This window comes from Perca fluviatilis, chromosome 5, assembly GCF_010015445.1.
Source record: "Perca fluviatilis chromosome 5, GENO_Pfluv_1.0, whole genome shotgun sequence".
Lineage (NCBI taxonomy): Eukaryota > Metazoa > Chordata > Actinopteri > Perciformes > Percidae > Perca > Perca fluviatilis.
Window position 1 is genome coordinate 33,524,836 of NC_053116.1, and position 27,889 is coordinate 33,552,724.

At 41.4% G+C, this 27,889-nt stretch overlaps 1 protein-coding gene across 6 annotated transcripts in view; it reads right to left on the minus strand.

The window, feature by feature from the left end:
* Nucleotides 1–1,019: 1,019 nt before the first annotated feature.
* usp19 (ubiquitin specific peptidase 19) overlaps nucleotides 1,020–27,889 on the minus strand; it is a 28,331-nt gene continuing 1,461 nt past the window's right edge. The window contains exons 2-27 of one of the 6 annotated variants that reach the window (XM_039799429.1): nucleotides 27,483–27,873; nucleotides 22,754–22,882; nucleotides 22,363–22,499; nucleotides 21,564–22,133; nucleotides 18,350–18,734; nucleotides 17,901–18,057; nucleotides 17,713–17,784; nucleotides 16,958–17,073; nucleotides 15,770–15,871; nucleotides 14,725–14,939; nucleotides 14,266–14,458; nucleotides 13,418–13,551; nucleotides 13,032–13,190; nucleotides 12,630–12,740; nucleotides 12,390–12,500; nucleotides 12,140–12,241; nucleotides 11,319–11,459; nucleotides 11,110–11,228; nucleotides 10,823–10,966; nucleotides 9,887–10,278; nucleotides 9,664–9,774; nucleotides 8,479–8,695; nucleotides 7,721–7,873; nucleotides 7,395–7,561; nucleotides 7,057–7,232; nucleotides 1,020–2,245 (exon numbers count right to left, since the gene is read on the minus strand). In XM_039799429.1, the coding sequence (XP_039655363.1) occupies nucleotides 2,105–2,245; nucleotides 7,057–7,232; nucleotides 7,395–7,561; nucleotides 7,721–7,873; nucleotides 8,479–8,695; nucleotides 9,664–9,774; nucleotides 9,887–10,278; nucleotides 10,823–10,966; nucleotides 11,110–11,228; nucleotides 11,319–11,459; nucleotides 12,140–12,241; nucleotides 12,390–12,500; nucleotides 12,630–12,740; nucleotides 13,032–13,190; nucleotides 13,418–13,551; nucleotides 14,266–14,458; nucleotides 14,725–14,939; nucleotides 15,770–15,871; nucleotides 16,958–17,073; nucleotides 17,713–17,784; nucleotides 17,901–18,057; nucleotides 18,350–18,734; nucleotides 21,564–22,133; nucleotides 22,363–22,499; nucleotides 22,754–22,882; nucleotides 27,483–27,708 (4,680 nt within the window). In that variant the 5' untranslated portion in view covers nucleotides 27,709–27,873 and the 3' untranslated portion in view covers nucleotides 1,020–2,104. Of the gene's footprint in view, nucleotides 2,246–2,339; nucleotides 5,506–7,056; nucleotides 7,233–7,394; nucleotides 7,562–7,720; nucleotides 7,874–8,478; nucleotides 8,696–9,663; nucleotides 9,775–9,886; nucleotides 10,279–10,822; nucleotides 10,967–11,109; nucleotides 11,229–11,318; nucleotides 11,460–12,139; nucleotides 12,242–12,389; nucleotides 12,501–12,629; nucleotides 12,741–13,031; nucleotides 13,191–13,417; nucleotides 13,552–14,265; nucleotides 14,459–14,724; nucleotides 14,940–15,769; nucleotides 15,872–16,957; nucleotides 17,074–17,712; nucleotides 17,785–17,900; nucleotides 18,058–18,349; nucleotides 18,735–21,563; nucleotides 22,134–22,362; nucleotides 22,500–22,753; nucleotides 22,883–27,482; nucleotides 27,874–27,889 lie in introns of those variants that run through there. The other 5 variants (XM_039799426.1, XM_039799425.1, XM_039799430.1 and 2 more) reach the window with 5 other exon arrangements.

Genomic DNA, 27,889 nt, shown 5'->3' on the forward strand with positions numbered 1-27,889 from the left:
GCATAATACCAGGGCCTCTCCTAAGTGGAATGCAGCCATCATTAATGGTTTCGAATAGGCTACACCTATGCTTTTCCTACAATGACATTTCGACATGTCTGCCGCATAGACTGTTAATAATAATATACAGTCATACAGTCTATGGTCTGCCGTGAAAAAAAGGTCTATTGACTAATGAGAATGATTGTTAAAGTGTTAACAAGCAGGCACTATTAGCATGAACAGATTTTATGGAACAAAACATTCATTATGAATTTCTATACGTTTTAATACATTTGAGTTACCTATTACAAACAAAGATGTCTTGTAAAGCAAGTTTCTGTCACTGAATATCAAATACTCCTGGAATTTCTGTGGTCAAAACAATTTTGTGGTCAATTTCTTTTTCCATTGTATACAAACGTATTTGGAATGATGTGTAGGAAAATTGGTCATGCTGTATGGAAATTATGCTTTAATTTATGCCTTACTGAATAGGAATGTTGTGTTCTTAATTTTTTTTTTATTTTTGGGATATTCCATGCTTCTTTATTGATATTCAGCTACTACATTCAAATCGTTTCAAAATAAAAAAGCTGCAAAGGACACAAAATATTTTTAAAACTAATAACTAATTTACACTGTAGTCTACACCTTAACTTTCTCCTCCTACATATTCATATATCTATTTCATGTAAAGAACTCCCTACGAACCTCCCTCCTTATACCTAATGTTAATTTGTGTAATTTTATAGTTCTTATATATATATATTAAAGTGTCAATTACAAACAGTTTGTACATGCCCAGACAGTCCTGAGGCAGGGCTACTTTAGGTCTGACTGGGCGGGTTCCTGGGTGCCTGGGAAAAACTCCAGATCAGGTACAAAAATAGAAACACCTCCGATACTTGACAACAGAACTTCACACGACTACTAATCCACAGATATATATGAACTAACATAACTATGAAAAAAAAAAAAAAAAAACTTGTCAGGCATCTTGTAACATTCATCCGTAAAAAAGAACAAAACCATTCATGTAAGCAGTTCTCAAAATTGTTTTATTTATATTAACCATTTATATGTATCCACAGCAGCATTGTTAATGATCCCCACTTTATATATGCAGTCTATTACAAAGGAGAGGAGGGGTGAGACTGGACAACTCACGCAAAACTGAAATAATGAAATGAAAAAGTTTGTAGGGGGAGGGGGGTATGTAACAGGGGCTGGGGTTACAGCCTGAACATGCAGTCATGCACATTTCAGTTTATACTGAAGCCTTTGACAATTGCATCCACAGGATCGAATATCTAAACAAGTACAAAAAAATATAAGAATACGCTAGAGCAACAGAAGCCAAATTAAGCTTATAAAGCGTCAAAAGACAAAAGCGTGTGCCCTCCAAAATTATAAAAAGTAGCAAGTCAGCACCCGTCTCACATTGTTTTTCATGACATCCGTCGCTACAATTCCAATCGAACTTACAGAATACCCTGCTACAAACAAAACAACTCCGGCAATACAAAAAATAAAATAAAAACAGTACACACATTACAACAATCTTTACTCAAACTCCCTCAAATGTACCCAAATAAAAAGGACCATAGCTTTAGCCAGGGATTAACAGGTCTGGTCAAGGTTAGCAGTGAGGTCTTTAGCTTGAAACCAGATCACAAGGTGCGTTGGTGTGTGGAAGCCTGGCAGGCGCTCCACTCAACTCGGTTGGTTGAGGATGAATTCCTGCAGCAGTTTGTAACAAGCTGCTAAACAGGAGCTCGGAGATTACAGAAGTGTGTTAGCTTCTGTGTATGCGTGTGTGTCACTATATACACCGAATGGATATAACTACATATACAGCTGGTTAAGTGTTTATCAATGGGTAAGTATATTAATGTGAGTATATCAATGATGTGTGTGTCAAGTTAGTACATGTCTATATGCAGCCTCTGACGGTCTTTCACAACTGAGTGCAGTCGTATTCTCAAAAACCACCTTAAGGTCTTCCACAGATCCAGAAGCCTGGGTTATTAATGAGCACCGATGGGTCTTTAGCGGAGGAGTTAGCTTCCACTTCCCTGGATCGCCAGGCTCTGATCTGGATTTCCTTCAGTCCTCTCCTTGACTAGTCCACCTCCTCCATGTTGCTGTAGGATGGCGCTGCGCACTCTCCTGAGTTGGCGAAGAGGTCAGAGGGAACCTCTGTGGTCAACGTGGGCGGTCCTTCGGGATCCAGGTCTGTCCCAAATAGTGACTGGCTAGAGGCCTGTAAAATAAACCAGGATTAACGATAAATTTCGCTGGCTTAGTTATCGGGGACAGCTTTATCGGTTTGGAGAAAATGATGAGGATAAAGACCATAAACGTATGGAGATTTTATTTCCAAAAGGAGTACAATGCATTGTATATTAGGGAAGCAGCATTTGGATGGGAGGTATCTACATTATTGCAGGGAAATTAAAATAGGTTAGGAATTTCTTTTTAAATAGTGCTTGCAAATATCAACAACTCAGGAATTCAAAGATAGAGACCTTAAATCATTTCCGGACAAAAACAAAGTCAAGAGAATTCTTTCCAACTAACATTTCATAGCAGACTACACACATACAGTGTCACCTCTCAGTCTGGTCCATTTGAATTCAGTCAACTAAACAAACACCCAACAGCATTTAAATTCCCTTAATTCACAAAGTACTCAATGTTAAGCACAAGCTATACCTTAAAAAGACTTTTAAAAGTAGACAGACTTCAGCCTTGCATATCTCTGAGTCAAGTATGCACAGTCTGACGGTGCTCTGAGCTTTACTGAGCAATTAAGGCAGACAGGTACCTCTACACTGCCTTGGATTTCCCTGAGACACACACACCTACACCCAGTAAAGACATGATCTATGGACAGTTTGGAGTCTCAGAACGTGTTTAAGAACTCATTTTAAACTGCTGATCATAAAGCTATAAAATCATTAACATCTTTGAAGTATGTAATTAATAAAAGAAAGAACGACATTTGTGGATTTTTATGTATATTCTGTTTATAGTCATTGAGTTCTTTAAAATAATGTAAAATTAAATGTTTTTAGAGCTCCAAAACGGTCCATAATCAATTGCTTTCCACTCAAAACAGAGCAAAGCTCGACTTGTGGTTCTGCAGAGGCTCCACGCAGAGCTTTCGCCGTAGCCTACACGAGTGGCCCGATGTTGATACTTGGGCGTTGGTGCGTGCGACGAGCCGGCGTGTGTGCGTGTGTGGAGTGAGTGAGAGAGTGGCTGATCAGCTTTGGAGAGAGTAGCGACTCTCGAGTCATAGTGAGAGAAACAAAGTGTCTCCCCTGTGTTTTCTGACCACGTGGGAAATCTGGAGCAGGAACAGTGAACCCTCTCCTTGATTTCATGTTGTTTATGGAGATGGAGAACCAGGAAATGAGTCGGGGGAAATGCAACGCTACCAAGCCACAGCCGAGCGTCGCCGCGGCGTGGTTACATTTTTCGAGAGGTGCACGTCAGGCTACGGCGTAAGGTCCGGCGTAGGTTCATGTCTCCACGTACCTAAGTACGTAGCAACGGCGTAGATTTTTTACGCAGAAGTATAAATCCAGCTTAACACATTAAAAACCATTACATTCAGAGGTGGACGGTAATTCCTTAATCAATAATTGCACACTCCTAGTTGAACTTAGCTGTGACAAGACTGCATTGTCCGTACATTTCTCATGGACACAGAGCAACACATTGTCTTACTACATTTCATCCTGAGAATTTAAAATCCTCACCTGGCTATGGCTTTAAAAAAAATAAAAATTACATTAAAAGCAACTATAACAGACTTTGACAGGCATTTCAATAAAAAAATTAAAAACAAACATCATGGAAGAAAATTAAATCTAATTACAGTGAACTGCAGTACATATTGCTGAAAGCGACTATTTAAAAAAACATGATGGTGGCTGGAGGCAAACAGTGATATACCATAAATCAGTACGTGTTCAATTTAGGGACATAGAAAGGCAATAGCAATTGGTCACATACGTTTTTTTTGCTTTATAATATAACTTACATATTACTCTTTCTTGCCCTCGTACTGCAGGAATTTGCAATCTCATTCTCTTGAGAGTGTAGTGCAATAAAAACAAAAGACTGTCCTCAACAGTGGCTTCATCTGTATATCGAGAGCATGTTTCTTTTACTACTAGAATTTTGTCATTTATCAGCTTATAAGCACTTGGTACAACTATACAGTTTCTTTGGCAAAAAAAATCGGAACTAAAGGGCAACTTACAAGCTTTTTCAGAGCTTTAAACCACACCTCCATAATTTAGGATTTTTTTTTCAGCCAGACTACTGTTTCCAAGGTGAAGAATAAATAACTCCATGATTTAATATTAATGTAGATGATTAAGGCTTACAGAGCTCAACATCTGAGAACTATCTTCAAAATAGGACTAAAACAAACTGCCAAATTCTTAAAAAGCACACATGCACTGGAAGCAAGGGCCAATACAATGCATAGAGACGGGTACTGTGCTGATACCATCAGTCTACTGCAGCTTTAACTGCGATGTTCGCTTATGATGACCGGAATATTTTTGCTGTCTCCTCCGTTGGGGCTGGCTGATTTGACGATATATAGTCAAGACGATACACAAATGTCATCATATATATTTTTCTATGTTGTTTCTATTGCGATGTCGAAAGACCAGCAGGCGGCTGAACTGCGTTGCAGCAATATTTATGTCATTTGGACGACGCTTTGCGTTCTGATCCTTGCACATTATGCCGTTCTTAATGGAATAAGAAAATACTAAGTACTTTTAATTCACACATGAGTGTATAAAAACAGGCTTTAACAATATTTCCTGTATACTATTTATTGAATTACCACAAAACATGCTGTATCGTGATATTGTTATCAAGATATGAAATGGCCTATATTGGGATAGAAGATGTTGGCCATATCGCCCAGCCCTAACCTCAGTGTCTTTTAATGTGTGAAGTAGCGCCCAAAGTATTTTAAAGGGTTGAGCCATGTAAAGTTATACATACACTTCTAAAGTGTTGTAGTGTTGGAAGAACCATTCTACTAGCTGAAGGCCAATGGAAGGATGACTTACTGGGTTCTTCCACAAGAGTTGTGGTTAAGTATTAAAACTTTCAGTTTCCTATCGTACCTCTGTTTGTTTGAACAACTGAACATTCATACTTCTGAATGCCCCAGCCAAAATCAAGTCATCAACGAGCCACTGCTCAGGTCCAGCTGGATTTGTAAAGAAGAGGGTAGACCAAATTGACGAACAGAGCAAACACGGCTGCCAGAGTGCCCAGAACAAAATAGCGCACACAGTCATCATCAGGATGGTCCGACATCCTCTGCCTGCGGTGCCGTCGCACAGATCCTTCAGTTCTGTCTTCGTCTTCCTCATCTCCGTTCCTCGACGCTTCTCGCCTCCGCCGCGCAGAGCGGAGCAGTCCGCGGGGGCCTTCGTTGAGCCCCTCCTCTTCTTCCTCCAGTTCCCGCCATATTAGAGAGGCCTGCGATTGGCGGAAACCGGTGTCAGCTTCTGGGAAAAGGCGTTGTCTAACAAATACTATGATTACATTTTGGAACATTTAGCTGGTCTACCCCACAATTTCAGATCAACAGTGGTTTGTAACAAGCTAATGACGTGACCTCTCGGTTGATAGTTTAGGGACAAACTGGGACAGTTTGAGAGGCTTGTTGTTCAGAAATCAGATGGGTAAAGTGGGGAGGATATTCGCATGATTTTAAAGTAAACAGTTAAGAATATCAAGAGCACAAGAACATAACTTTTTTTCTGAAGCCCCTTTCTGCCAAATCCAACACATACGTACATATCAGAAAATAAAGTTAAGGTGTATGGTTTAAGTTCACTGCAAAACTGACATTAATAATACACTTTTAAAATAAGTTAAAGAAAAAGTTTTGTCTTTGTGAATGTGAACCATTTGTCCCTTTTATCCCATAAGATCACGTACAGTCTCAAGTCATTATCAGCATCACAAGGTTACACCTGACAACCAGTGTGATAAAAACAAACCGTATAAACACAACACCGCATTTGTTTAATTTCTGTAGAGAGGAAGATCTCATCTGGATACAGAAATTAAAGTGCATCTTCAGAGAGGCAGAAGCCAGAAAGTGGAGACATCCAAGAGTGAAAGAGATCATACTCTGTAATTTAACCCAACTGAACTGAACGTGACTTGAATGTGCAAATGTTGAAGAGCATTCACAGCTCTCCCTTCTCAACCTCATCAACTGACCAGAAATCTGTACATTATAATACGGTAAAGCAGTGCACTTCACTGAATCAACAGTAAATAAAGGACCTTTCCATTATGTAGTTATAAGGCACCTCACAGCAAGATCTCTGTTCAAGACTATTTGAAAAGAGACCTGCCAAATTCTGCTAATTCATGATTAGTGGCTGACACATTAATCAATTTCCCAAAAGCCATGAAAGGTGAATTTGAACACTTTGGAGTTTTTGTTGCATTCAAATATATACGTCATCTGTTTACAACGCACAATTCCTGGGGAAGTTGGAAGTTTGCAATCATTTTTCAATTTAGCAGGCACAATCTGATTCTATATCATGTAGAATAAACACGTGTGACGGCCTCACTGTAATGGCATGCATCTGCAAACCATTTTAACTCCATTTTCACAGGTGGGCAGCACTTGCATTGCATTAACTGTGCAGTTAGGGTATTTTCCCAAAACTCAGCACCCCAAGATAATCCATGCATACACCCTCCATTTAACCCTGTACTACACTGCCACACTTACTGACATTAGCATTTTAAAGAGTTAGTGTTGCTTTCATTGGATTCAGGTCACCAGAAAAGTTGCATGCAGAACAAAATGTATGTCCATGGTAACATTCTGAAAATTAAACTAAATATGAGGTCAACTTTTCACTTAAAGGCTAACACAAATATGGTGTAAAATGTGAATTAGGCAAAGTATATTAAAGCCCTTGATAAAAACACCTTGGCTACAACATGTGAAAAGCCCTTCTACAGGCGTGATCCTCTGTTTCAGTGTTGTGGCGCCCTCACCTGGCTCGCAGTAGCTCCTGTGGCAGAGGGCGACTCGGCTCCTACAGGCCTGAGGAAGCGTGGCGGCCTCTCCACGGGAGAGTTCCGTCGTCGGTAGAACAGGACGTAGGCGTAGCGCGTCACCACCTGACTCTCCTCCACCATTGTCACGGTACTGTCATCAAACAGACGCCAGCCTGCGGGGCAGTATGGATGGGTAGACGAGGAGGAGGAAGGGAAGAGAGGTCGACAACAGGGTGGTAGACAACAACAAGAGAAAATAGGGAGGATGGAAAACTTGTAAGAACTACTAACAGTTATATAAAGATGGGAATAAACCACGTTGGCTGCACACTCACCAACATCACTGCGCTGGCTGTTCTTGTCACTCGGCAGGCGAGCGTACGCCGTGTAGTGGCCTCCTATCATTCCTCCATAGTGGTTGATGACTGCATATAAGTCGTAGATAGGGGGTTGTTGCATCTCATCCTTCTGGCCAATACAGAACTTACTTAGATCCAGATTCCTAGAGGACAGGATTATTAGAAGCGTTGTTAGGAAAATTTGGGAAAATGGGGCTCCAAACTATAATTTATGTTTTTTTACATTAAAGCAAATCAAAATAAGTGGTGTGCTGCAGATTGGTATGTGGTGGAAATTCAACTCTACTTTACTGTGAGTTTACCTGACAGGAAAGTCAACCATGTCGTTGATCTTATCCCTCCAGATGAAGCTCCTGAAGGAGAAGCGTTTGAGCTGAATGATCAAAACGTTGGGCAGACGCCACAGCAGCAGTTGCTTGGAGGCCTCTCGGTGCTGCTGGCACTTTGGACAGTACCTTAAAAACAGACAGAGTGTGGATAAGTAACGACCATTGTTCAACATTGCCCTGCTCTCCAGTGAAAGAGGAAGGACAAAAACACTACAGTGATTAAACGTTGAAAGAAGTCTGTTCAGTTTCTGGTTGAATATAACCAAATAGCATGTATAATTAGACTTGCAATTACCCGGCGTGACAGAACCTGATGGGCCCTGACTTGGCAACCAGGAGGCTAAGGCCATGGCCGAATATGGCTTTAACAGGTTTAATCTTTCTTTGTATTCTTGGGCAGGCTGAGACACCCTCAAGTACACACCGCCAGCCTCACCCTCTCATCATGAACAACTGCCAGCTTGCAAGCTATCAATCTCTATTTTCGGATAATTTCCTATAGTTGGTTTATATTATGTCAGCTCATAAACGAAGGACTGCACTAAGGTCATTTTGGAAGACAATTGTCACAAGTTTCTGTATTATCATTTCATGAGTAGCCGAGGAACTGGAATGAGAAAATGCTCCATGTGGTGCAAATTCAACCTTGGGCGGGAAACAAGAAAGAAACCTGAATGATAAAGACAATGTTGCATTATTTTAGATTCTAATCACAAAATAAAGATCCCTACCATGCCTCCTCTGGTGCCAGCACCTCTGGCTTTGTGAAGAGGTTAAGGCACTGCTCCAGGGTGAAGTGTCCCGCTCTGGCTGTCTCACTCAGAGAGCCGGGGTCCTCCTCGTACTCCAGCTCCTTAGAGCTCACCAGGACATACTCCTTCAGACGCTCGTTGTTTTTCCACACCAGCTCCAGGGTCGCGTCTTCAGGGAGGTCTGCCAGAAGGTCCTCTGCAGAGGGGTTGGGGATGGAAAAAAAACAGTGCTGGTGTGTTGGACTTTATTTCTTTAAGTACAATCTTAAGCAACAGTACACACAGCAAAAAAACTTAACTAAACATATGGGGAAAACTCACTACATCCTGTAACTAGTGTTTCCACAAGAAAAAATTGGTGCCGGTCATGCGACCTGTAAGGTTTTATTTTACCAAAAGGGAAAGGTTATGGTCAAATTCTGCAGGGAGGGGCGCCCGGATAGCTCAATTGGTAGAGCGGGTGCCCATATATAGAGGTTTACTCCTCGACGCAGTGGGCCCGGGTTCAACTCCGACCTGCGGCCCTTTGCTGCATGTCATTCCCCCTCTCTCTCCCCTTTCATGTCTTCAGCTGTCTTCTGCAGGGAGAAGCCTCTCTCTGCTGGCACACTGCAGATGGCAATTACGCAGGCTACCAGTTTGACTCCCTCCGGATAGATTACAGTGTAATCCCTAATAAGCACCTTGCAGGCTGTTGAGAAAGTCAAGCCTCCGTGACCACGGAGGGCTGTCATCATATATTGGATCTTGATGTGCGTTTGTGGCATTCACTGGCAATTTCTTGGCTTAATATAAATTAAACCGGCCGCTGCTTGGTGTTGTAAAGTAATTCACAACATTTCACTGTTTCGCCAGGGCTTGGGCTTTCACACTTGCTTGTCGCAGTTTGTAAATCTACAGTAGTCTTCTGCATTCAATCAGAGCTGAGACAATTAGAATTATTCGGTCCTCATAATTGTTTTCGCAGTCAATGCGGACAATGGAAACTCAGCTTGTAACATAGTGGAATACACCACAAACTATGGTCATAAACATTACAATAGCGTGACAGCAGAACAACACCTCTCTGACAGTCTCAAAAACTGAACATGCAATGTTGAACGTGGAAATAAGATGACTAGGTATCAAACTGAGTATCAGTATTTCAGACAATACTGGCCGTACCTTTCTCATCCAGCTTCTGTTCCTTATTGTTAGAGTCCAGCAGAGATATGTAGAACTGACTGGCATGACCTGATGCTGATTCACTTGGATGCTGATACCCAGTTACTGCAGCTGCAAAGACGTGGCAAGAATAAGGAATGTGTGAAAGGGATGTAGAGACAAAATAAAATAAAAAAATCCCAGAAATTCTGAAGCATACGTCTGTTAATAGCTATGTTATTACCTTCTGGCCGCACTGCCTTCTCACAGGACGTCTCCTTTTCAGCATGAGGGTCCAGAGAGCAGCAGGATGTGGAGGAGATTGGCTCAGAAAATCCTGAATCTGAAGTCTGCGTGGTGGAGAGTGAGGTCTGGGAGGAGGAGAGGGAATCTGAGTCCCCAGACTGGAGGGCTGAGGCCTGAGGATTCTCCACTTGGGACTCAGGCAGCAGAGAGCGACTCTCCAGCTCCAGATCACCTGCTCCTACAGTACTGCTATCACCCACGGCCTCGTCCCCTGTCCCAAGATCCTTAGGAGAGCCTGCTGGCATTGGGGGGAGGTCAACCCGGCACTGGGATGTTTCAGGGGATGTCCTACCTGACTGGAAAGGAGGCTGGAACACGTTGATGGAAAACCTGCACAGAGAGACATTAGAGTGATTACAATAAAAGCTCACTGCATTTTATAAATGAGGGATTCCTTCCAGTGATCTCAACCATGCATATACTAGTAGATGTGACATGCAATTATGTTCTCTAATTATTTGTTATCCGGCAAGTAACAGGTGCCAGGTGTCATGATGACAGCAGAGTAAAGAATTTCCTTCCTTTCCTGGACACAAGAGCAGCTAACTGTTACGAGTTGTGTCCATGTGGTAATGCTGACATTAGGGCTGGGCGATATGTACTAAAAACCATATCTCTGTATTTTTCGGCTGAGTGGCGATACACAATATATATCTTGGTATTTAAAGCGGGCTAAATATGTTGAGTTGTAAGTCAAATGTGAGTTGTCACAAGCACTTTTATTAAAAGGACACCAAAATAAAATTCAAAGACAGGGTTTCCTTCCCCGTTTGAAAATATACAGCTGCAACACATCTAAATGAAAAGATTAATGCATCACTAAGTGTAATTCAATATATGATGAGCACCAAGGACTGTAAGTCAGAGCGTGTACCTGGAGTAACCCTCTAGTAGCTGGTTGAGACGAGCAGAGGAGAGCCGGGACTCCGGCACGCTGACCAGGAATGGAAGGCCCACGTTCTCAGTGTTGGGTCGACACAGACCCTTGTGATTGGGCCAGTGGGTCCTCTGACACACTCTGGGAAGGGAGTTAACAAGTTCATAGAAATGTTAATGGGTTTAAAAAACAACCGATGCCTCAGTGTACATTTGAAAACATTCAAACGATCTTGGTTTGTACTTTGTTGCAAGGCTGAGACAGCATCTTCTACTAGAACTCACTGATTGCAGTAGCCCACACGATAGCAGCGTGTGCACCGCTTCAGCTTGTCTTCCTCAGACACTGGAGGCTTCAGGCAGGCAGCACACTTTGAAATGGGGATATTAGGGACCTGGAGTCTCTGTAGGGCAAACAAAGTCCACTCAATATCTGTGAACAATGACATGCAATACGTTGTAGAAATGTAAAATCAGGACTTGGTTGTAATTACCTGCTGCACTCGAAGCAATACCACTCTCTCTTTGGCCATGTCTTTGGAAAGCACCTCAAAGCAGAACAACATGTCAGAGGAGGACACCATGTCCAGGGAATGGGACGGCGAGAACATGCGCTGAAAGCGGTTCTTCCCCACCTGAGAGGGAGAAAAAACAAGTCCAGTTTTGTCCTCAAGCAAGCCATTTCTGATTGTTCCATTTGTGCTAAGTGAGGCTACATTTACACTGGTAAGTTTTGGTTTAAAAACGAATATCTTTTGCTACGTTTACACCTTGCATTCACACTGCTCTGGCGTTTCAGAGACCCTATACCAGAGAAATTTGAAAACACTTCTGACACCGTTTTGGTTTGGATTCTGTTGAAGTCTCGACGGCTGCAAACGGAGACCTTTGGCAACACTGACATTGACGCCAATGTTTTGCCGTGTGATTGGTTCATGACGTCTCTGAGACTAAGCTATTAACGTTACCATGGCAACTACCAGCAACGGGCAGAGTATACATGCTGCCTCCTGTTTATGCCCAGTGTACGAGAATGTTGATGAGATATGCGGTTTGGGCGTGTTAGTTTAAACAGACTAGTTCTTCTACTGGAACTAAAAATACTTATGTGCACGGAGATCGCTTTTGGCTCAAAACTCTAAATGTAAATGTAGCCTGAGAGTAAACAGTAGTCAATGACTACCACTGCTTAACATTGCTCTGAATCTATCAGGATTATATTTAGTTCCACACCCACATAATGAGTACAAAAAACGTGAATTTTATTAGAAATTTCTCTCAGAGTATGAAATCCTGAATATTTGAGATATCAAACCTCTGCCAGCCTGAGGTTCTCTGGTTTGACCCTGACACTCCTAGAGATGGATTCGAGGACTTCAGCGGTGCTGGAGTTCTCCTTGCTCACACTCACTAAAAACTGAGACACACATATGCATAAAAGGTACATCAGAGAGTGGGTCACATGGAAGATATTTTTACATTTTCTCAAAACAAAGCAAAGCCCCATTTCTCCAATACATTGTTTTTTTGACACTTTGAGTGGGAAACTAGTTATTTGAGCTTACCTTGATGGGTTTTTTATGAGGTTCCTTGGCAAAGTAGAAAACTGAGAGCACCTTTTGTTTCTGGGGCAAGGGCACGGGTAGGTAGAGGAAAGGGTCAAAGGTGATGGAAACCTGAAGAAGAGAGATAAGTAAGCAGAAAATCAAAGCGAGTTGGTTACTTATCACCAAAACAAGGCAAACATTTAAAAGCACTTACTTTTAAGAAAGTAAAACATTTTGTGGAATGTTATTGTGCGTTACCTTGGAGCATGTGGGGCAGACGAGCTTAGATTTAAACTGGCCTTGGAAGAGGTCCACTATAAAGGAATCGTTTCTCATTTTGTGCCTCTGCCATGCCTCCTCAGCCACCACCTGCACCAACAAACAAAACACATCTTCAGGCCCAGGCTTGACTAAACTGTAGGAGGAGGAATGGTAGTCATTTCGAGAGAAAATTAAATTAAATTTTATATGTATATATATATATATATATATATATATATATATATATATATATATATATATATATATATATATTAAAGTTCAAGTGATTACACCTTAAAACAAGTCACTAATCACAGCATCAACTGGAATGCATTTCCTGCCAGAGACTTCATTACCAGACCACCTCTACAATATCTCATAGGTGAGAAAAACACCCACCTCATCCAGCCGTCCGTCAGAGTCGACCGTCTCTGTGTAAGGTTTATTCTGGATGCGGTTCAAGTCCTCGTGGAGCCCGTCCAGCAAAAAAGCCATGAATTCCTGGGCATCGTGCTGGGCGTAACCTGTAAACTGACTGGCTTTACTGGCCACAATTGCCTGTGCAGTTACAAACAAATGACAAAGAGGAAGGAGAGGGGAAATTAAAACCCTGATCATATTGTCCTTGCTACATTCAGCATGAACAAGTTTCTCCAGGGGGAATTAAAAACAAAATGTGATCCATGCAGTCCAAGACAGTTGAACACTTCCAAAGTAAAACAGAAGCAACAGTTAAAAAGATTGATTATATAATTGATTTAATATTTTGAGTGCTGCTAGTATACCTTGAGTTTTGAGGGTTGGAAGGCGTGGTGTGTTCCTTTCCAAAGGGCCCTGAGCAGCACAGCAAAGCCAATGGCTAGCCTGCCTCCTGTTCCCAGAGGATTGTTGCAGTTGATTTCTGCCTCAAATGCTCGATCTGCAGGGGCAGAGAAAATTAAGGCATGAGAGAATGGTACCAGACATAAACCACAGAAGTCACTGGAGCTTAGACAAATGGAAATCATCATAGTAAAACTACCTTGGAAGACTTCATGTGGAATGTGAAAATGAGCCAAAAGTCACTACTAAAACCCTATTGAAACAGTGACCAAATACTTATAATACAGGTAAACATTTTAAATGTACTGGCATGTGTGTTGTAAGACAGGCTCCTTGTGTTTGCTGATGTTTTTTGCTATAATGAATGTAAAAAAAATGTGTTCACTTTAGCCCTATGTTTTAAATGCTTGAACTGCAGAAACTACAGTTTTTCTAGCATATTTGGATAAACCTAGAGGAGGTTACAGAATCCTTGTTAAATTTGCTCCTCTGGGCTACTTGGCACCGCTTTTGTGTCCATGTTAGCAGTCGCTAGGACTATCCGCGAGCACAGGCATTCAATATAACAAGAATTAATGAGGCAATCATTAAGATAGCATTATCAGTGTATCTGTGTACCCAAGCACCAATAAAACACACCCCGTCTTATTTCCTAGCAACATAACAGGGTTATGTCTTTGGCAGTAGAATAAAGTAGTGTAATAAATTATGCATTTGGTCAAAATTAACGTTTAATCAGAATGGCATTGAAATATACCTATTATTGTAATATAATATGCGTCCAGCCCCAAACAAACTAGACACTATTTACCATGGAAGTAATCCCTGAGTTCTCTGGTGTTGGACAGGGATTGGATGACACTGTTCATGAAGCAGGTGTTGCCGAGGTTGACCAATCCTGTAAAACCAGGCAGGCACACCTTCTTCTCCTCCTCTTCTTCATGGCGCTCATTGCCGGCAGGAGGTGCATGGGTCATGGGCTGCACCATGCAGGTAGGCTTAGGCTGAAACAGGAAAGATGTACACACCATTTCTACAATTTGGAACCATTCAATTTCCATCTTCATTTCTGCTTAGATTGGACTACACTGCAATATAGATCTTTTAATTTATTATTATTATTTTACTTCAAGTTTATATAGTCAATATCTCTTCTGTTCTCCCCTTTCTATTCTAAGACTGATAATATGGTGCCAGACTGATAAGATCAAACCAACCAGTGTATTGCATCATCTCTTCAGTTTAGATGACTATTTGTTTTTCTGCTCACCGTGGTAACAGTGGGCTCAGAGACCGTGCGAGGAGCAACATTATCTAGACCGCCATCCTCCACTCTAGATGAGGCCTTGGGGGGCTTAGGTTTCTCCTCCCCGACCCTTGGAGGCTCCTCCTTGGCTGGGAGGCTGTGCTGGCTGCTGCCTGGCTGGCTCTTCTCAATGCACGAAGGGCTGGAGGGTACAGCCACCTTGGCGCCACCCACTGCACCTTAAACAGAGGAGAATGGAGCTTGTGGTTAGAAGATGAAGGTCTGGACCGTACTGGACATGAATAGTGGTAAACTGTGGTGTAAAGCCTTTTCATTTGGGCATACTTTTGAAAATTAAAAACGTTCCCATTATTTTAAATAATATAAAATTACTGATTTACACTTATTATTCTTTAGTTAATATAACAGTGCTGACTAATCACATGGTTTCTGCAATTTAAACAATCAGCTAATTCCCATATATTGCTGTACTGACAAAATCCTACGTTTAGTTTTACAGTTACAGCAATTTTCCAGATTATTACTTTGGAGGTTTGTATGTCAAAAGTAGGTCATTTGGTACCAATTATGAGAAAAACTGGAGAAAGAAGCTCCCTTCAAACCAAAGTAAATATATCAGGCTTGCGATTGGCAAAGGAAAAAAAAGCAGGAAAATATACAAAGCGCAGAGCACGGCGCGGCAGAGCAGTTTGGTCAAATTTGTTATTCAATTTTATAATATACCTATATAGCAATTTATGCGTAGGGGGTAGGCACCTAATTATTAAAAAAATGCTGCAGTAAAAAAACTTGGGAATCATCAAAGGTTCTTGGGGACCTGTTTTACAAGAATATTGTGGGGTTTGCTGAAAACTTAAAAAATTAGATCTACCATATGAAAATAAATTAAATAGTGATATGATTTTAGCATTTTTGCTGTATTGGGAACAAGAAAGTAATGACAGATGTTTTTCAACGAAGGACAAAAAGAAAAAGAAATTGAAACTTTCCGGTTTTAAACAACATTTGTAGATATTAGAGTATAGATTTTAGAGTTTACGAGGTGCACCTGGATGCACCATGAGGTCCCTGTCGGCTCCCACACAATCGATTTCTAAGTGGAGTTCGCGCGACCGCTGCTCTCTGAAGTGTAGATCGTGTGACACCGGCTCTAAAAACGGTGGACAGAAATACAATTTGCCCATGACACAAACAAAGTAACTAATCATACAGAAACAAGGTGCCCATCATACTTTTTTCCCTAGCAGCACAACTGTGTCATTATAGCTGGCAGTTAACTGCTTGTTGCACAAATGTGCATGCTCTCTTTAAAACAAACGTTACACCAAACAACGCGCACATAATTATGCTGCAAACCCCACTTACATGGGGTTGTGGAGGCTCACTTTGTTCATTTCACGGCGGTTGGCATCCAGCTTATCCGAAATACCCGAATCATCTTTTCTTTTTTTCTTTTTAAAATCACATTGCTGATATATTCAGTATTAATTTATTGTTGGAAACTTTATTCTCCATATATTTTGAAATATATGTTTGACTGTAAACATTTTTTTTCATGTTTAGCTGACCTGTGTGTACCAAATGAACTGTCTCTATTTTTCCTGTAATTAGAAGCAAATTACATTGTATTTGAAACTTCCAAGGAACTTATTGGGAAGTAATTTTGATATTACAAACTCAAAACAAACAAAATAAACTATTTAGAACCAGTTTCTGGGCTCTCAAGGGCACCAGGCCTTGGGTGTCACACAGTCTGCATGCCACATAAGGTTAGCAGGATAGACTGGCACCCGTATCTACTTACTAGCTAAGTTACAGAGTTCAAATTCCTGTCATTTAGAGCTACCCTAAAGAACACATACAAACGTAGACACGTACAGTAAAGAAACTGTACACACATACAGACACACACACCATGCCAGGAGTGGGACTTCGTACAAACACACAGGCCACTTGTCAGAGTGAGAAAAACAAGTCCACACTGATATGAAACCTGCTCTTTAATCATAAAGTAGACTTAGCCTACTGTAGCTTTAAGTATATTGTTCAATTAAAGATATGTTTTTAAAAAGGTGTTTGTATTTAATGTACAAATGTAATATATTGATTTGAAGATCATGTTTTTTCAAGTTGTAACTGACAGTGAGAATGTAACAACAGTCTAGAATTTCACCACACATGCAACTGCAAAAAATCTATAACTGCATAGTGTGAACAAGTAGAAGCCTGGCAGAACCTTGTGGGGCGGGGGCCTCCAGGCCCCCCCAGCGCTGGCTGTGCCTTTTCTTCAGGGTGATGTCCAGTCGGGACGGGGTGAAGGAGTAGCTGCATTGCTCAGGCTGGATCAAATTCCTGATTACAGCACGAGAGAGTAAAAAGAAGACAGGTCAGACTAAAAGACTAAAGAGTGACACAAGGCAACAGCTCACCACTAATCTTTTGGTGTTTTGGGAATGATCAGACATTAAAAGCTCCTCCTTTGAAGGAGCTTTTCATTTACTGAAAATCTAGACTTTGTTGTGATTTGATTTTGAAAAGCAAACAATGGTCAATGAATGGCCTGATGCGTATCATGACTACTTAAAGTGATGGTTCGGAGTAATTTCACCCTAGGGTCCTTTGCACCATGACCTCGAGCCAAACACCCCCCAGAAGCTTTTTCCACCTGGGTCTAACATTGGGAGCGTTAGCGTAGAGTAGCGTTATCAGCTGAATAGCTTAGCGCAGGGGCTAATGGACCCACGTTTGTATCTCATAAATGACCCCACTAATAATGCCCAAAATGATACCAAACGTCTACACTAGTACATATAGATTATGCACTCATAAAACAATGGATTGGAAAGTTTGTAAGTACACCAGCAGAGGGGTCTGCGGGGGTACGCCGTTGATTCTACGCACAACCATAAAACGGCCTTTAGGATTTAGGGTTAGGTGCCTTGAAGTCGATGGTGGGGGCTTAAAACACCATCGAGCGACTGCAACACTTACCTGAGTTTGACTTGCCACTTGAAAACTGTGTTTGGACCACAGTCTGAATGAAGCCGCAGAAAGGTAGTATCACTGTGAAAGGATGATGATAAAAAGGTCATTCACAGGTTGTTGTTTTTTAAAAAGACATTAAAGCACGCCAAAAGGGCATAACCATCCTTTCTTTGAAGCATAATCACATTCACTACCTTGTCTGGAAGATGAGGGTGAAGTCCTGCTCCCTGAAGATGACCCTGGCCGTGTCCCTGCAGATCCCCTTCGTGTAAACATTAACCACCATCAGGTCCGTGCCCTTCTCGTACGAATCATTCTTCACAAATTGCAGGTTAACCATCGGCTCTGGGACTGCAGGAAGATGTACAAGTATCAACCAACACATTTTTAACTGCTAAATAAATCCGTGTTGACAACCTTAACAGCAACAAACCTGACTGTGTGCACACGTTTCTTTGTTATTGCTACATCAATCTACATACATTGCCCATACATAGACTTTGTGACAATATGGGGGTACAACGATTCTCCATGAATACACACAAATAGAAAGAAGTTGGTTTACAATGGAACAATGACAATTTTGAGGCATGTATGATAGCCACACCCCAAGACCCTCTCCATTCCCCAAACCTTAACTAACCTTCCTGTTGTTTCATTTCCAGAGGAGGCTCCTCCTTCGACTGGTCCTGCTTCTCCTCCTCGTCACAGCTGACCTGCCTCTGAGCTAGACCGGGTGACTGGCTTTGTTTGCCAGCCACGCCAACAGCCGATATCGAACCTGCCTCTTTTGATTCAAGCTGCTGGCGGATAAGAGTATCCTGCTCCGATTCCTGCTCAACAGACTTTTTCTCTGGCTCAAAGTCAGTTCTATCCCCCCGCGTTTCTAGAGAGGCAGAGTCCACATCGTTGTTAAAGCCGACGGGTTCGAGGCAGTCACTGGTGCTGACGGGAGCTGCTGGTTGGCTATCACTGCCGTGTGCTGTTGCTCCAGACCTGTCTGAAGACTGGTTTTGCTTCTCTGCCACCTGAATCAGAAAAGACATTAAAAAGTTATACCCCAAAACCTCTAGAGAACAATTTTCACTCTCTAGGACCTTGGAGGCACTGGGGACCAAGTGAATATCTAGAAGGAAAACATTCTTCAGAAGTAATAAAGTAGGGTGGTTGCTGTATGTAATAATGTTTTTTTCTTTTTTGGGCATTTTCAGCCTTTATTTTTGAGAGGACAGATGAAGACATGAAAAGGGGAGAGAGAGGGGGAATGACATGCAGCAAAGGGCCGCAGGTTGGAGTCGAACCCGGGCCCGCTGCGTTGAGGAGTAGAACCTCTACATATGGGCGCCTGCTCTACCAACTGAGCTATCTGGGCGCCCAGTATGTAATAATGTTTGATAAAATAAGTCTATTTCAAGCTCTTGAAAAGGCAGAGCCCACACAGGCCAGATGGTGTTATTGGAAGTAATCTTATTCAAATCGTAGTGCGGAATGATTTGAGGAAATGACCAAATTGTGATTACAATACATTAACATTCCAGTCCTGTAGTTGTAGTCTATATAGTTTGAGATACAATGTTTATATCGATATACGATAATCACAAATTCTTCCAAATGAACAGCATCAAATTGCTTGTTGTTGAGGTTCTCAAAAGGGTTCAAACCAGTCATTCTGAGAAATGTCTACATCTAAGTAAAACTTAAAATTGGACCAGTTAAGGCATATTACATTTGTGGTATACTTAACATTACTCAATGATATTCAATTGTGACACTCAAAAGTGGCACTGTATAAAAGCCACATAGTTAGGTAATAATGACAAACTGCTGGTGTTGGACAAGTCTGCTCTTGTGTGTGTTATTTTGGGGAGTTCACAGTGTAATATTTCAATATGCACTCATTAAAGTGAATTTGACTGGCAAAACAGTTAAAGTCCTGACATTACACAATAATAAAAGTCATAATTTTTCAAAACTAAAAAGTTTTGGATAAATTTTTATTTCTTCCAACCATATGTTAAATTAAGAGTCAATGTAGATTTACATATTGCAATAATATCATAATCCTACAATGAATCACTGTGAAAACTAAATTTTCTAGATGTGTTGGCCAGGTCATCATCAAAAAAGGGAATTTGTACATTCATGATACAAATTGTTGATATTAGCTGCTTTATTTACATTTATTAAAAACGTTGCATTGTTTAGCTTTTCATATAGCTAGACGTCTTAACTCTGGGACAAGGCCGTTATGTTTAAATACCTGCCATGCTGATTCCAAACAGACCGCTTGGTCAAGGCAGTTTGGGCTTTAGATAGCTTTTACACAGTGGCCATTAATGTGTTAATGGCCACAAATCATGTGACAAATCATGTTCCGCTATGAACGTGCACACACATATTGTTCGTATCACGGTCGGTCAGTGAAGGCACAGTCACAGTGGTAGCGGTCATTGCCGGTAACTTACTCGTATGACCGAAGCTTTGTGACTAGCAAGCACTTTCTTACCGCTGCTGCCGTACAGTATCTTCCTTCAACATGCGCTGCAGATGCAAGCACCCGGCTCCCTCAATTTGAGGCACTAAGTGCTGAACGGCTTCCCGTCTCCACCCTTTTCCTAGTCCTCTATTCATGCCCAGCGCCATTTGTTTTTAACTACTTTCTCAATTAAAACTCTATCTACATCATGGATGTATTATACATGCTCCAAGTTGGATAAACTTTGCCTCCATGTTTTTTTTTAAGCCGCATTACCACGGACACCACACCGGCACCGCACTCTCACATTTCGGCAAAGACCCGCCCTACTTTGCATCTGATTGGCTAGAACTAGTTTCATTGGTAGGTGGAAGTTCAATGATTGGTTAAATCCAGTGCATCAAAACAAATCCCATGTGGACTTTTTAATGTATTTATTTTTCTAAAATGCCAGAAATCGGGCACCAGGCCCGAGTACTTAAGCCCTGCGTTAGTTAGAGCTGCGTTCCTCTCATATGATTGGTAGATGAAATCAATTGACGAAAATAATAAACTGCATGCAAGTTCCCCAAAAAAAATTTCCTCACGGCCGCACGCCGGAGATCCGGCACGGTGCCGGAATACTTTAAGCCCTGAGACTGACATTTTTGTTTTGTTGTAGAGAACAATATACTGTGAACTGTTTGGCCACACATTAGAGCACAGCTAATATCCAGGCACTAATAATCAGTGTTCACATACAGTACAGGCCAAAAGTTTGGACACACCTTCTCACTCAATGCGTTTTATTTATTTATTTATTTTCATGACTATTTACATTGTAGATTCTCACTAAATGCATCAAAACTATGAATGAACACATATGGAATTATGTACTTAACAAAAAAGTGTGAAATAACTGAAAACATGTCTTATATTTTAGATTCTTCAAAGTAGCCACCCTTTGCTTTTTTATTGATAAGGAAAAAAACTTCCACTAATTAACCCTGACAAAGCACACCTGTGAAGTGAAAACCATTTCAGGTGACTACCTCATGAAGCTCATTGAGAGAACACCAAGGGTTTGCAGAGTTCTCAAAAAAAGCAAAGGGTGGCTACTTTGAGGAATCTAAAATATAAGACATGTTTTCAGTTATTTCACACTTTTTTGTTAAGTACATGATTCCATATGTGTTCATTCATAGTTTTGATGCCTTCAGTGAGAATCTACAATGTAAATAGTCATGAAAATAAAGGAAATGCATTGAATGAGAAGGTGTGTCCAAACTTTTGGCCTGTACTGTACATTACTGAAACAACAAATGCAAACTGTTAATTAATAAGTGCATTTTGACATGTCTAAATGAAAGCAACCCAGTTGAGGTGACACAACTTTTCTCACCTGAGTTTTGTTGGTATGGCTGCCAGCAGCAACAGGCACTCCTGGTTTTTGTTCCTGGCCATTGCCTAGTCTCTCTGCTCGGTTGTCTACGTCTCTGCGTTGCATCTGTGGGCTCCGACCAGCGGGCAGGTGTGTGTGTGGAGCTTTACCATTGGCTACCGTAGACTCGACAGATTGTGCGTCCCTGTTGGCTGGTGACGGAGCCTCCTTGGTGGTCTTGGGCAGCTGTACAACGGTGCGCTTGGCACTGGGTTCCTGAGGCTCGCCTTGCGTGACTGCAACAGGCTTGCTGGTGGTGGTCGGGCCATCTCCAGCTTTCACCCCCACAGAGTCCGTAGTGGCCTTGTCACACGCTGGTTTGTTTTTTATGCCGCGCTTGACGCCCCGTTCAGCTTTGCCGCCGCGTCTTGACTCGCTGTGCGCAGGTGAGGAGGGAGGCTGGGCCTGGAGTTTTGGCTGCGAGGAGGACAGTTTGGGTTTCTCTAATGAAGCCAAGGCAACAGCTTTCATCTCCAGCTCCTTGTCCTTTTTGGTCTCTGTAGGTACTGCCTCCTTCTCCTTCTTGTTTGACTGAAGCAGAGTATGCAGGGGGAAAACATTTTATTATTTAACCAAACGCAGACTGAGCCGAAGACCCCATTTACAGTTTGAATGCCACTTAGATGTTACTCAGAACTAAAAGTGACACATTGTCATGAAATAATACAATAAGTATGCAAAAAGTCTACATGTATTAGTGCAGTTTAAAACAAAACAAATGTACTCGGTACAAATAGAATAAAAATCTTTCTTGACTCACCTTAAGTGAAGGCCAGATGTGAAAGGGGATCTTCTTGTGCATGATGACATGGAGGAAACCTCCCTTCTCCTTGTACTGGACTCTGCTACACGAGGCCTCAATTTCCTCCTGCAAATGGCAGCTCCACTGCCGTCCATCTGAAAAATTAAAAATTGAAAACGGATGTCATTAGAGCAGAGCTAGACTCAACATGCATGGTCAAACTGAAGCAATGACAAAATAAACGAGTCAACATGCAGTATGTGTAAGTTAAAACACATGATTAACATGCAAACTCCTGAGACAGGTTCAAAGTTCAACAAGGTTGTATTTTAATATTATTCAACTGGATTCTTTTGATGTATGCTCCACTGTAGTTTCTGGTTATGTTACATGCTTCACTAGGACTTACCTGGAAAGCAAACATTGCAGTGTGTATCAGTAAAAGTTGTGTTGATATCCTCTACCCTCTGCACCCCTTCCCCACAGCGCAGTCTGACAGTCACTTCATTGACATTCTGCTTCCAGTCCACAAACACATCTGAAAAACACAAAGCAATGGACAGTCACACAGATGTGAAATCAGAGAAGAATCGTGAAGAAAAAAAAATGCACTTCTCCTGTCCACCCTGATCAATACAATACATTCAAAAATATTAGTCACAGGACTGAGCAAACCTCACTCAGATCAAGCATAAAAGCAGAAGGCCAGTCAGGATTTTAAAGGTCCCATGGCATGACAATTTCACCCTATGAGGTATTTTTTAACATTAATATGAGTTCTCGCAGCCTGCCTATGGTCCCCCAGTGGCTAGAAATGGCGATAGGTGTAAACCGAGCCCTGGGTATCCTGCTCTGCCTTTGAGAAAATTAAAGCTCAGATGGGCCGATCTGGAATCTTGCTCCTTATGAGGTCATAAGGAGCAAGGTTACCTCCCCTTTCTCTGCTTTGCCCGCCCAGAGAATTTGGCCCACCCATGAGAGAGAGAGAGCGAGAGACATCATGGCTTTCAAACGAGCAAAGTGGCAGTTGGTCAAGGCCACACCCCCACTCTCCACCTTGCCCCCCCCCCCTCTCCTCCTCAATAGCTACAGACATGAAATGGTACTTATGGTGCGTTCTTTTTGTCTTGTAATCGCAACTAGTAGCTCGAGTGTGACGTCACATCCATGTTGGAAAACGAGTTACCGTGGGTTGTTGCGTTGTTTTTGTCACACAATACTACGAGTTGGAGAAAAGATGGATTTTTGTAACATTTTTAGTAACATTTAGGATTCTATTCACCCAGTTATTGACATATTACACAACTATATTTCACAGTTTGATGCATGAAAATTACGTTTTGATTAACTACGTTAGAGGCTACTGCTCTGCTTTCTGCTCAAGGCTCGGCTTAAAGCCGTTGTTGTCATATAGCAACCGAGCGTCTCAGCTGCACAAGCTACAAAATAACTAATTAGGCGGTATTTAACTCCTAATAAGACTGTAGCAACATGCCTATAGGTAGCAGTATACAGTGCTATGTGTACGACTTCTTCATTTGGTTACAACAAAGACAAAAGTGCTTAAAACTGTAGAAAACCACAATGTTTACTACGTGTGATGCACGACGTAGCCATCTTTGAAAGTGAGCTCGGGGTCCTCTGAGTTCAGACGACTTGACGAGTTGTAAATACGACCTCGGGGGGCGTTCTTTTTGCAACTTCCGGGTCGTAACTCCGGAAAACAACTCGTAAAACGACTTCGGTGGACAAAAAGAACGCACCATTAGTAGGAAAGCTCATTGTGGGACTGGCTCTAGTGGCTGTAATTCTGCACCAAGGCTGAATTTCGGGAAAGAGACTTCAGATACAGTATTAGGGGACCACTAAGGCCTATATAAAAGCATCCAAAGAGCACCATGTCATGGGACCTTTAAGTAAGATAAGATAAAGTCTATCTTATCCATACTGAAAATGTACCGGATCACAAATTTACATAGGGCATATCATTGCACTCATATGTGGGTCAGTCCAGGGCACTCAGTCACAGACCAAAGAAGACAGTACAGTGAACTCAGCAATCGCTGATGGGACATCTAAATTTGTCTGCGCCACACAAACTGTATACCAAGTAAACAATGGCAAATGATCAACGTGCCATCAAGCCACACACACACGCTTTTCAATGTAGAATCAAGAGTGGGAACTCAAACTAAAATATTCCAACATGTACAACAAATAAAACACGTACCATTCTCCATAGTGACCTCAAAGTCAAAGCGGCTATTATAAATAAAATATCATCCCAAAAGTATAGCGAGCTATGAATTTCCCATCAGCAAAGAAGTCACGTATGGATCTTTCACACACTCGTATTTCGATTTGGACTTCAACTACGACAACTAGAGAGCCTCGACTTTCCCACCGTCACCCACTTCTTCACTCTCTCTCACCCAGTCTCTCAAACTTAAAAAGGTCACAAGCAACACCCAATCCCTTCCAGCTGATGACAGTTGCATTTCCAGTGAAGCCACGGCACAGTTTACTCTCATGCCAACATTCATCATATGAGCACAGTATTAGCACAAGTGAAGTGGCCACTTATACGGATTCCCACAGTTTAGGCCAGAAAGTCCATTAATGGAGCAGGAAATACTAGCAGAGTGGACTTAGCATTTCTATCTGCACCTCAATGTAGAAATTAATAATGGGAGGATAAATCAACAAAACTGCATCTCAATAAAAAAAAAAACTATTTTTTAAAGCCCTACAATCTATCACATTGCCTTGTATTCAGCCTCATCATGTTACACATACACACCACATATCAATGCAAGAAGTATCAAATCTCTTGTATAAAAAAAGCATATATATATGCTTTTTTGTGTTGTTGTGTGTGTGTGTGTGTGTGTGTGTGTGTGTGTGTGTGTGTGTGTGTGTGTGTATATATGTGTGGTATATATATATATATATATATATATATATATATATATATATATATATATATACATACATATATATACACACACACACACATACATATATATATATATATATATACATACATACACACACACAAACAACCCTGCTATCTTTTGGATTTGTTTTTTTATTTTAAAACTATCTTTTTGAACAGGATACATGTTAAGCTCGTCAGCACCATCTCGTGGAGGAACTATGTAGTGGTGACACTGTTAACCTAAAACCTATTTCTCTTCTGCAATTGTGTGTTACTTGTTGACCGACATACATTATGTACGCCAATACCAATATATCTGCAATAAGCCAACATCGGCCAATATGTTGTCCTGGGCAGTTTATCAGTCTAGCACTTAGTCCCGCCGGTGACAACTGTTTTCTATTAAGCCTGATAATTGCCTAATATGGATAAGAGCGCTGCTGATAGCAAAGTAAGACAACCAGTGGGACATGGTTTAAAAGTGTACCATAATGCGTACTAACAGGGTTAGCATTGGCAGGTAGGGGGTGGGAATCTCTTGGCACCTCACAATTCGATTCAGAGGCCAACGATTCGATTCTAAACCGATTATCGATGCAATAATTTTTTTTTATGTACATTTCCACGTACATTTCTTCTTCTTCTTCTTCTTGGCCATTTGTGTGTTTTTTTCTGCACTCTTGCCTAATTATTTTTAACCAGCATGATTAAGCATACTGTCGATACACCCAAACAAAGTACTAGCAAAACATAGCACTGACCTATCAAAACACTGCCTATTCTCCTCATGTACCTGTGTTAACAGCATAAGCAAGTCTAGTCTATGAAAGTGTTATGGTGATGTTTAGCAAAGCAACATAGAGAACAGACCACAGACCCAGTATGATGGAGTATCTGACAAAGAATGCATTGATCCAATGTCAAGTATCTATACTGGAGCAGTTCCTGGTTAATTATGAAGTGCAGAATCAGCTATGTGTTGTCATCAACATAACAGCCTTTGTTAAAGCTTTACTTTGACCTCTGATCTTATTATATTAGTACAAATTTAAGCAGACACTTTGCAAAAACATCAGGCAAGGGGTTATAACAAGTTTGTTTTCCGTGGCCGGGTTAGCTCATTTGGTAGAGCAGGCACGCACACGCACACACACACACACACATAGAGGTTTATTCCTCGAGGCAGAATGTCCAGAGTTCGAGGCCACCTGTGACAATTTTCTGCATGTCTACCCCTCTCTCTCCCCTTTCATATCGAAAAATTACCAAGCAGACAAAGCTGAGAAAATAACAAGATAGATTCCTAAAGTGAAGGGAAACCCCAAATCTAATTTACAAGACTTTTACAAGGATTATACAGAATACTTTAATACCAATAATTAGAATTTAGTGGTCAGGTAAGACTTACAGTTCCCTCCCTTTTTAAACTCTTAAACAAAACGATTTGTCCTGTATTATTTCCAGCTGTTTAAGACACATCCCTGTATCTTTAAAAAACACAAAGCAGGGTTTACTGAGTACCACCACTAAAAGTACATGTTGAAACCAAGAAACGTTGGCATGTTCTTATTATCAAATGTCTGTGTGGGAATGTTTTTTTTTAAAAAGAAGGAAAAAATAAAATCCTTGTACAATAAAATGCAGCCACGAGCGCTTCAAAGACATAAAACCGTATAAAAAAAAGGAAGCTAATCCACATGTGTATGAATGTAGGCAACAGCAAGCATTGGATGAAATTAACAGCAAAAGGACAATATTGCATAAGAGAAGACAACATGCAGCATGTTGTCTTTGTATGACAGAATGGTGATCACACGTGAGCAGAGCAACTCCAGAGTAATATTGTTATTCTGCAAGCAGATAAATAGCCCTAGCTGTTTCCATTTTTTTTATTAAAAAGGTGCCCTATGAAGTTTTTTTAACGAAAGTTATGTTTACATTGTGTACAACAAAATACACTCAGCTTTTCCGTTAACACGGGTGTGCTACAATTATCCAACGGGTGTAAACTGCAATATAATGCAAATGGTAACAACTAAAATGCACTACCATCTTTACATTATGCATATTAACTGTATAATATACTACAGTATCTATACTGCAGTGTGGTTATAATTTTTTTATAATAAACACGACAAATAATCAGCACATTAATCAATAACAAATGTATTACTTGCACAACACGTTGAGTCCAACTTACCTTTCTTGACCTCTGCAATAACCCCATCTACTGCTGCAGTGGCTGCTGCGGTTGCCCTCTTGGCCTCTCTGCTCTCCTGGTTGGCCCTGTCCTTCTGTTTCTTCTTACTGGTACTGGAGGACAGGTCTGAACTGTTGTCCCTACCGCTGCCTCCTCTGTGCTGAGCCCCACCACGCCGGCCCACTGTCTCGTTACCAGCCACACCACTGCCACCACTGCTGGCCATCTTCAGGCACTTGGCACTAACAGGCCGCCCGTCGCCTGAATCACTACCGCTGCTGGGGTCTGGATCTGAGGTGTGCCTCTTTCTGCCTGACCCGGCTATCTTGGCGATGATACTGGTCTGAACTCTCCCAGAACAGAATCAGGAAGGCTAGTTAGGGATGGGGACCTGAGGCAGAGGGCAG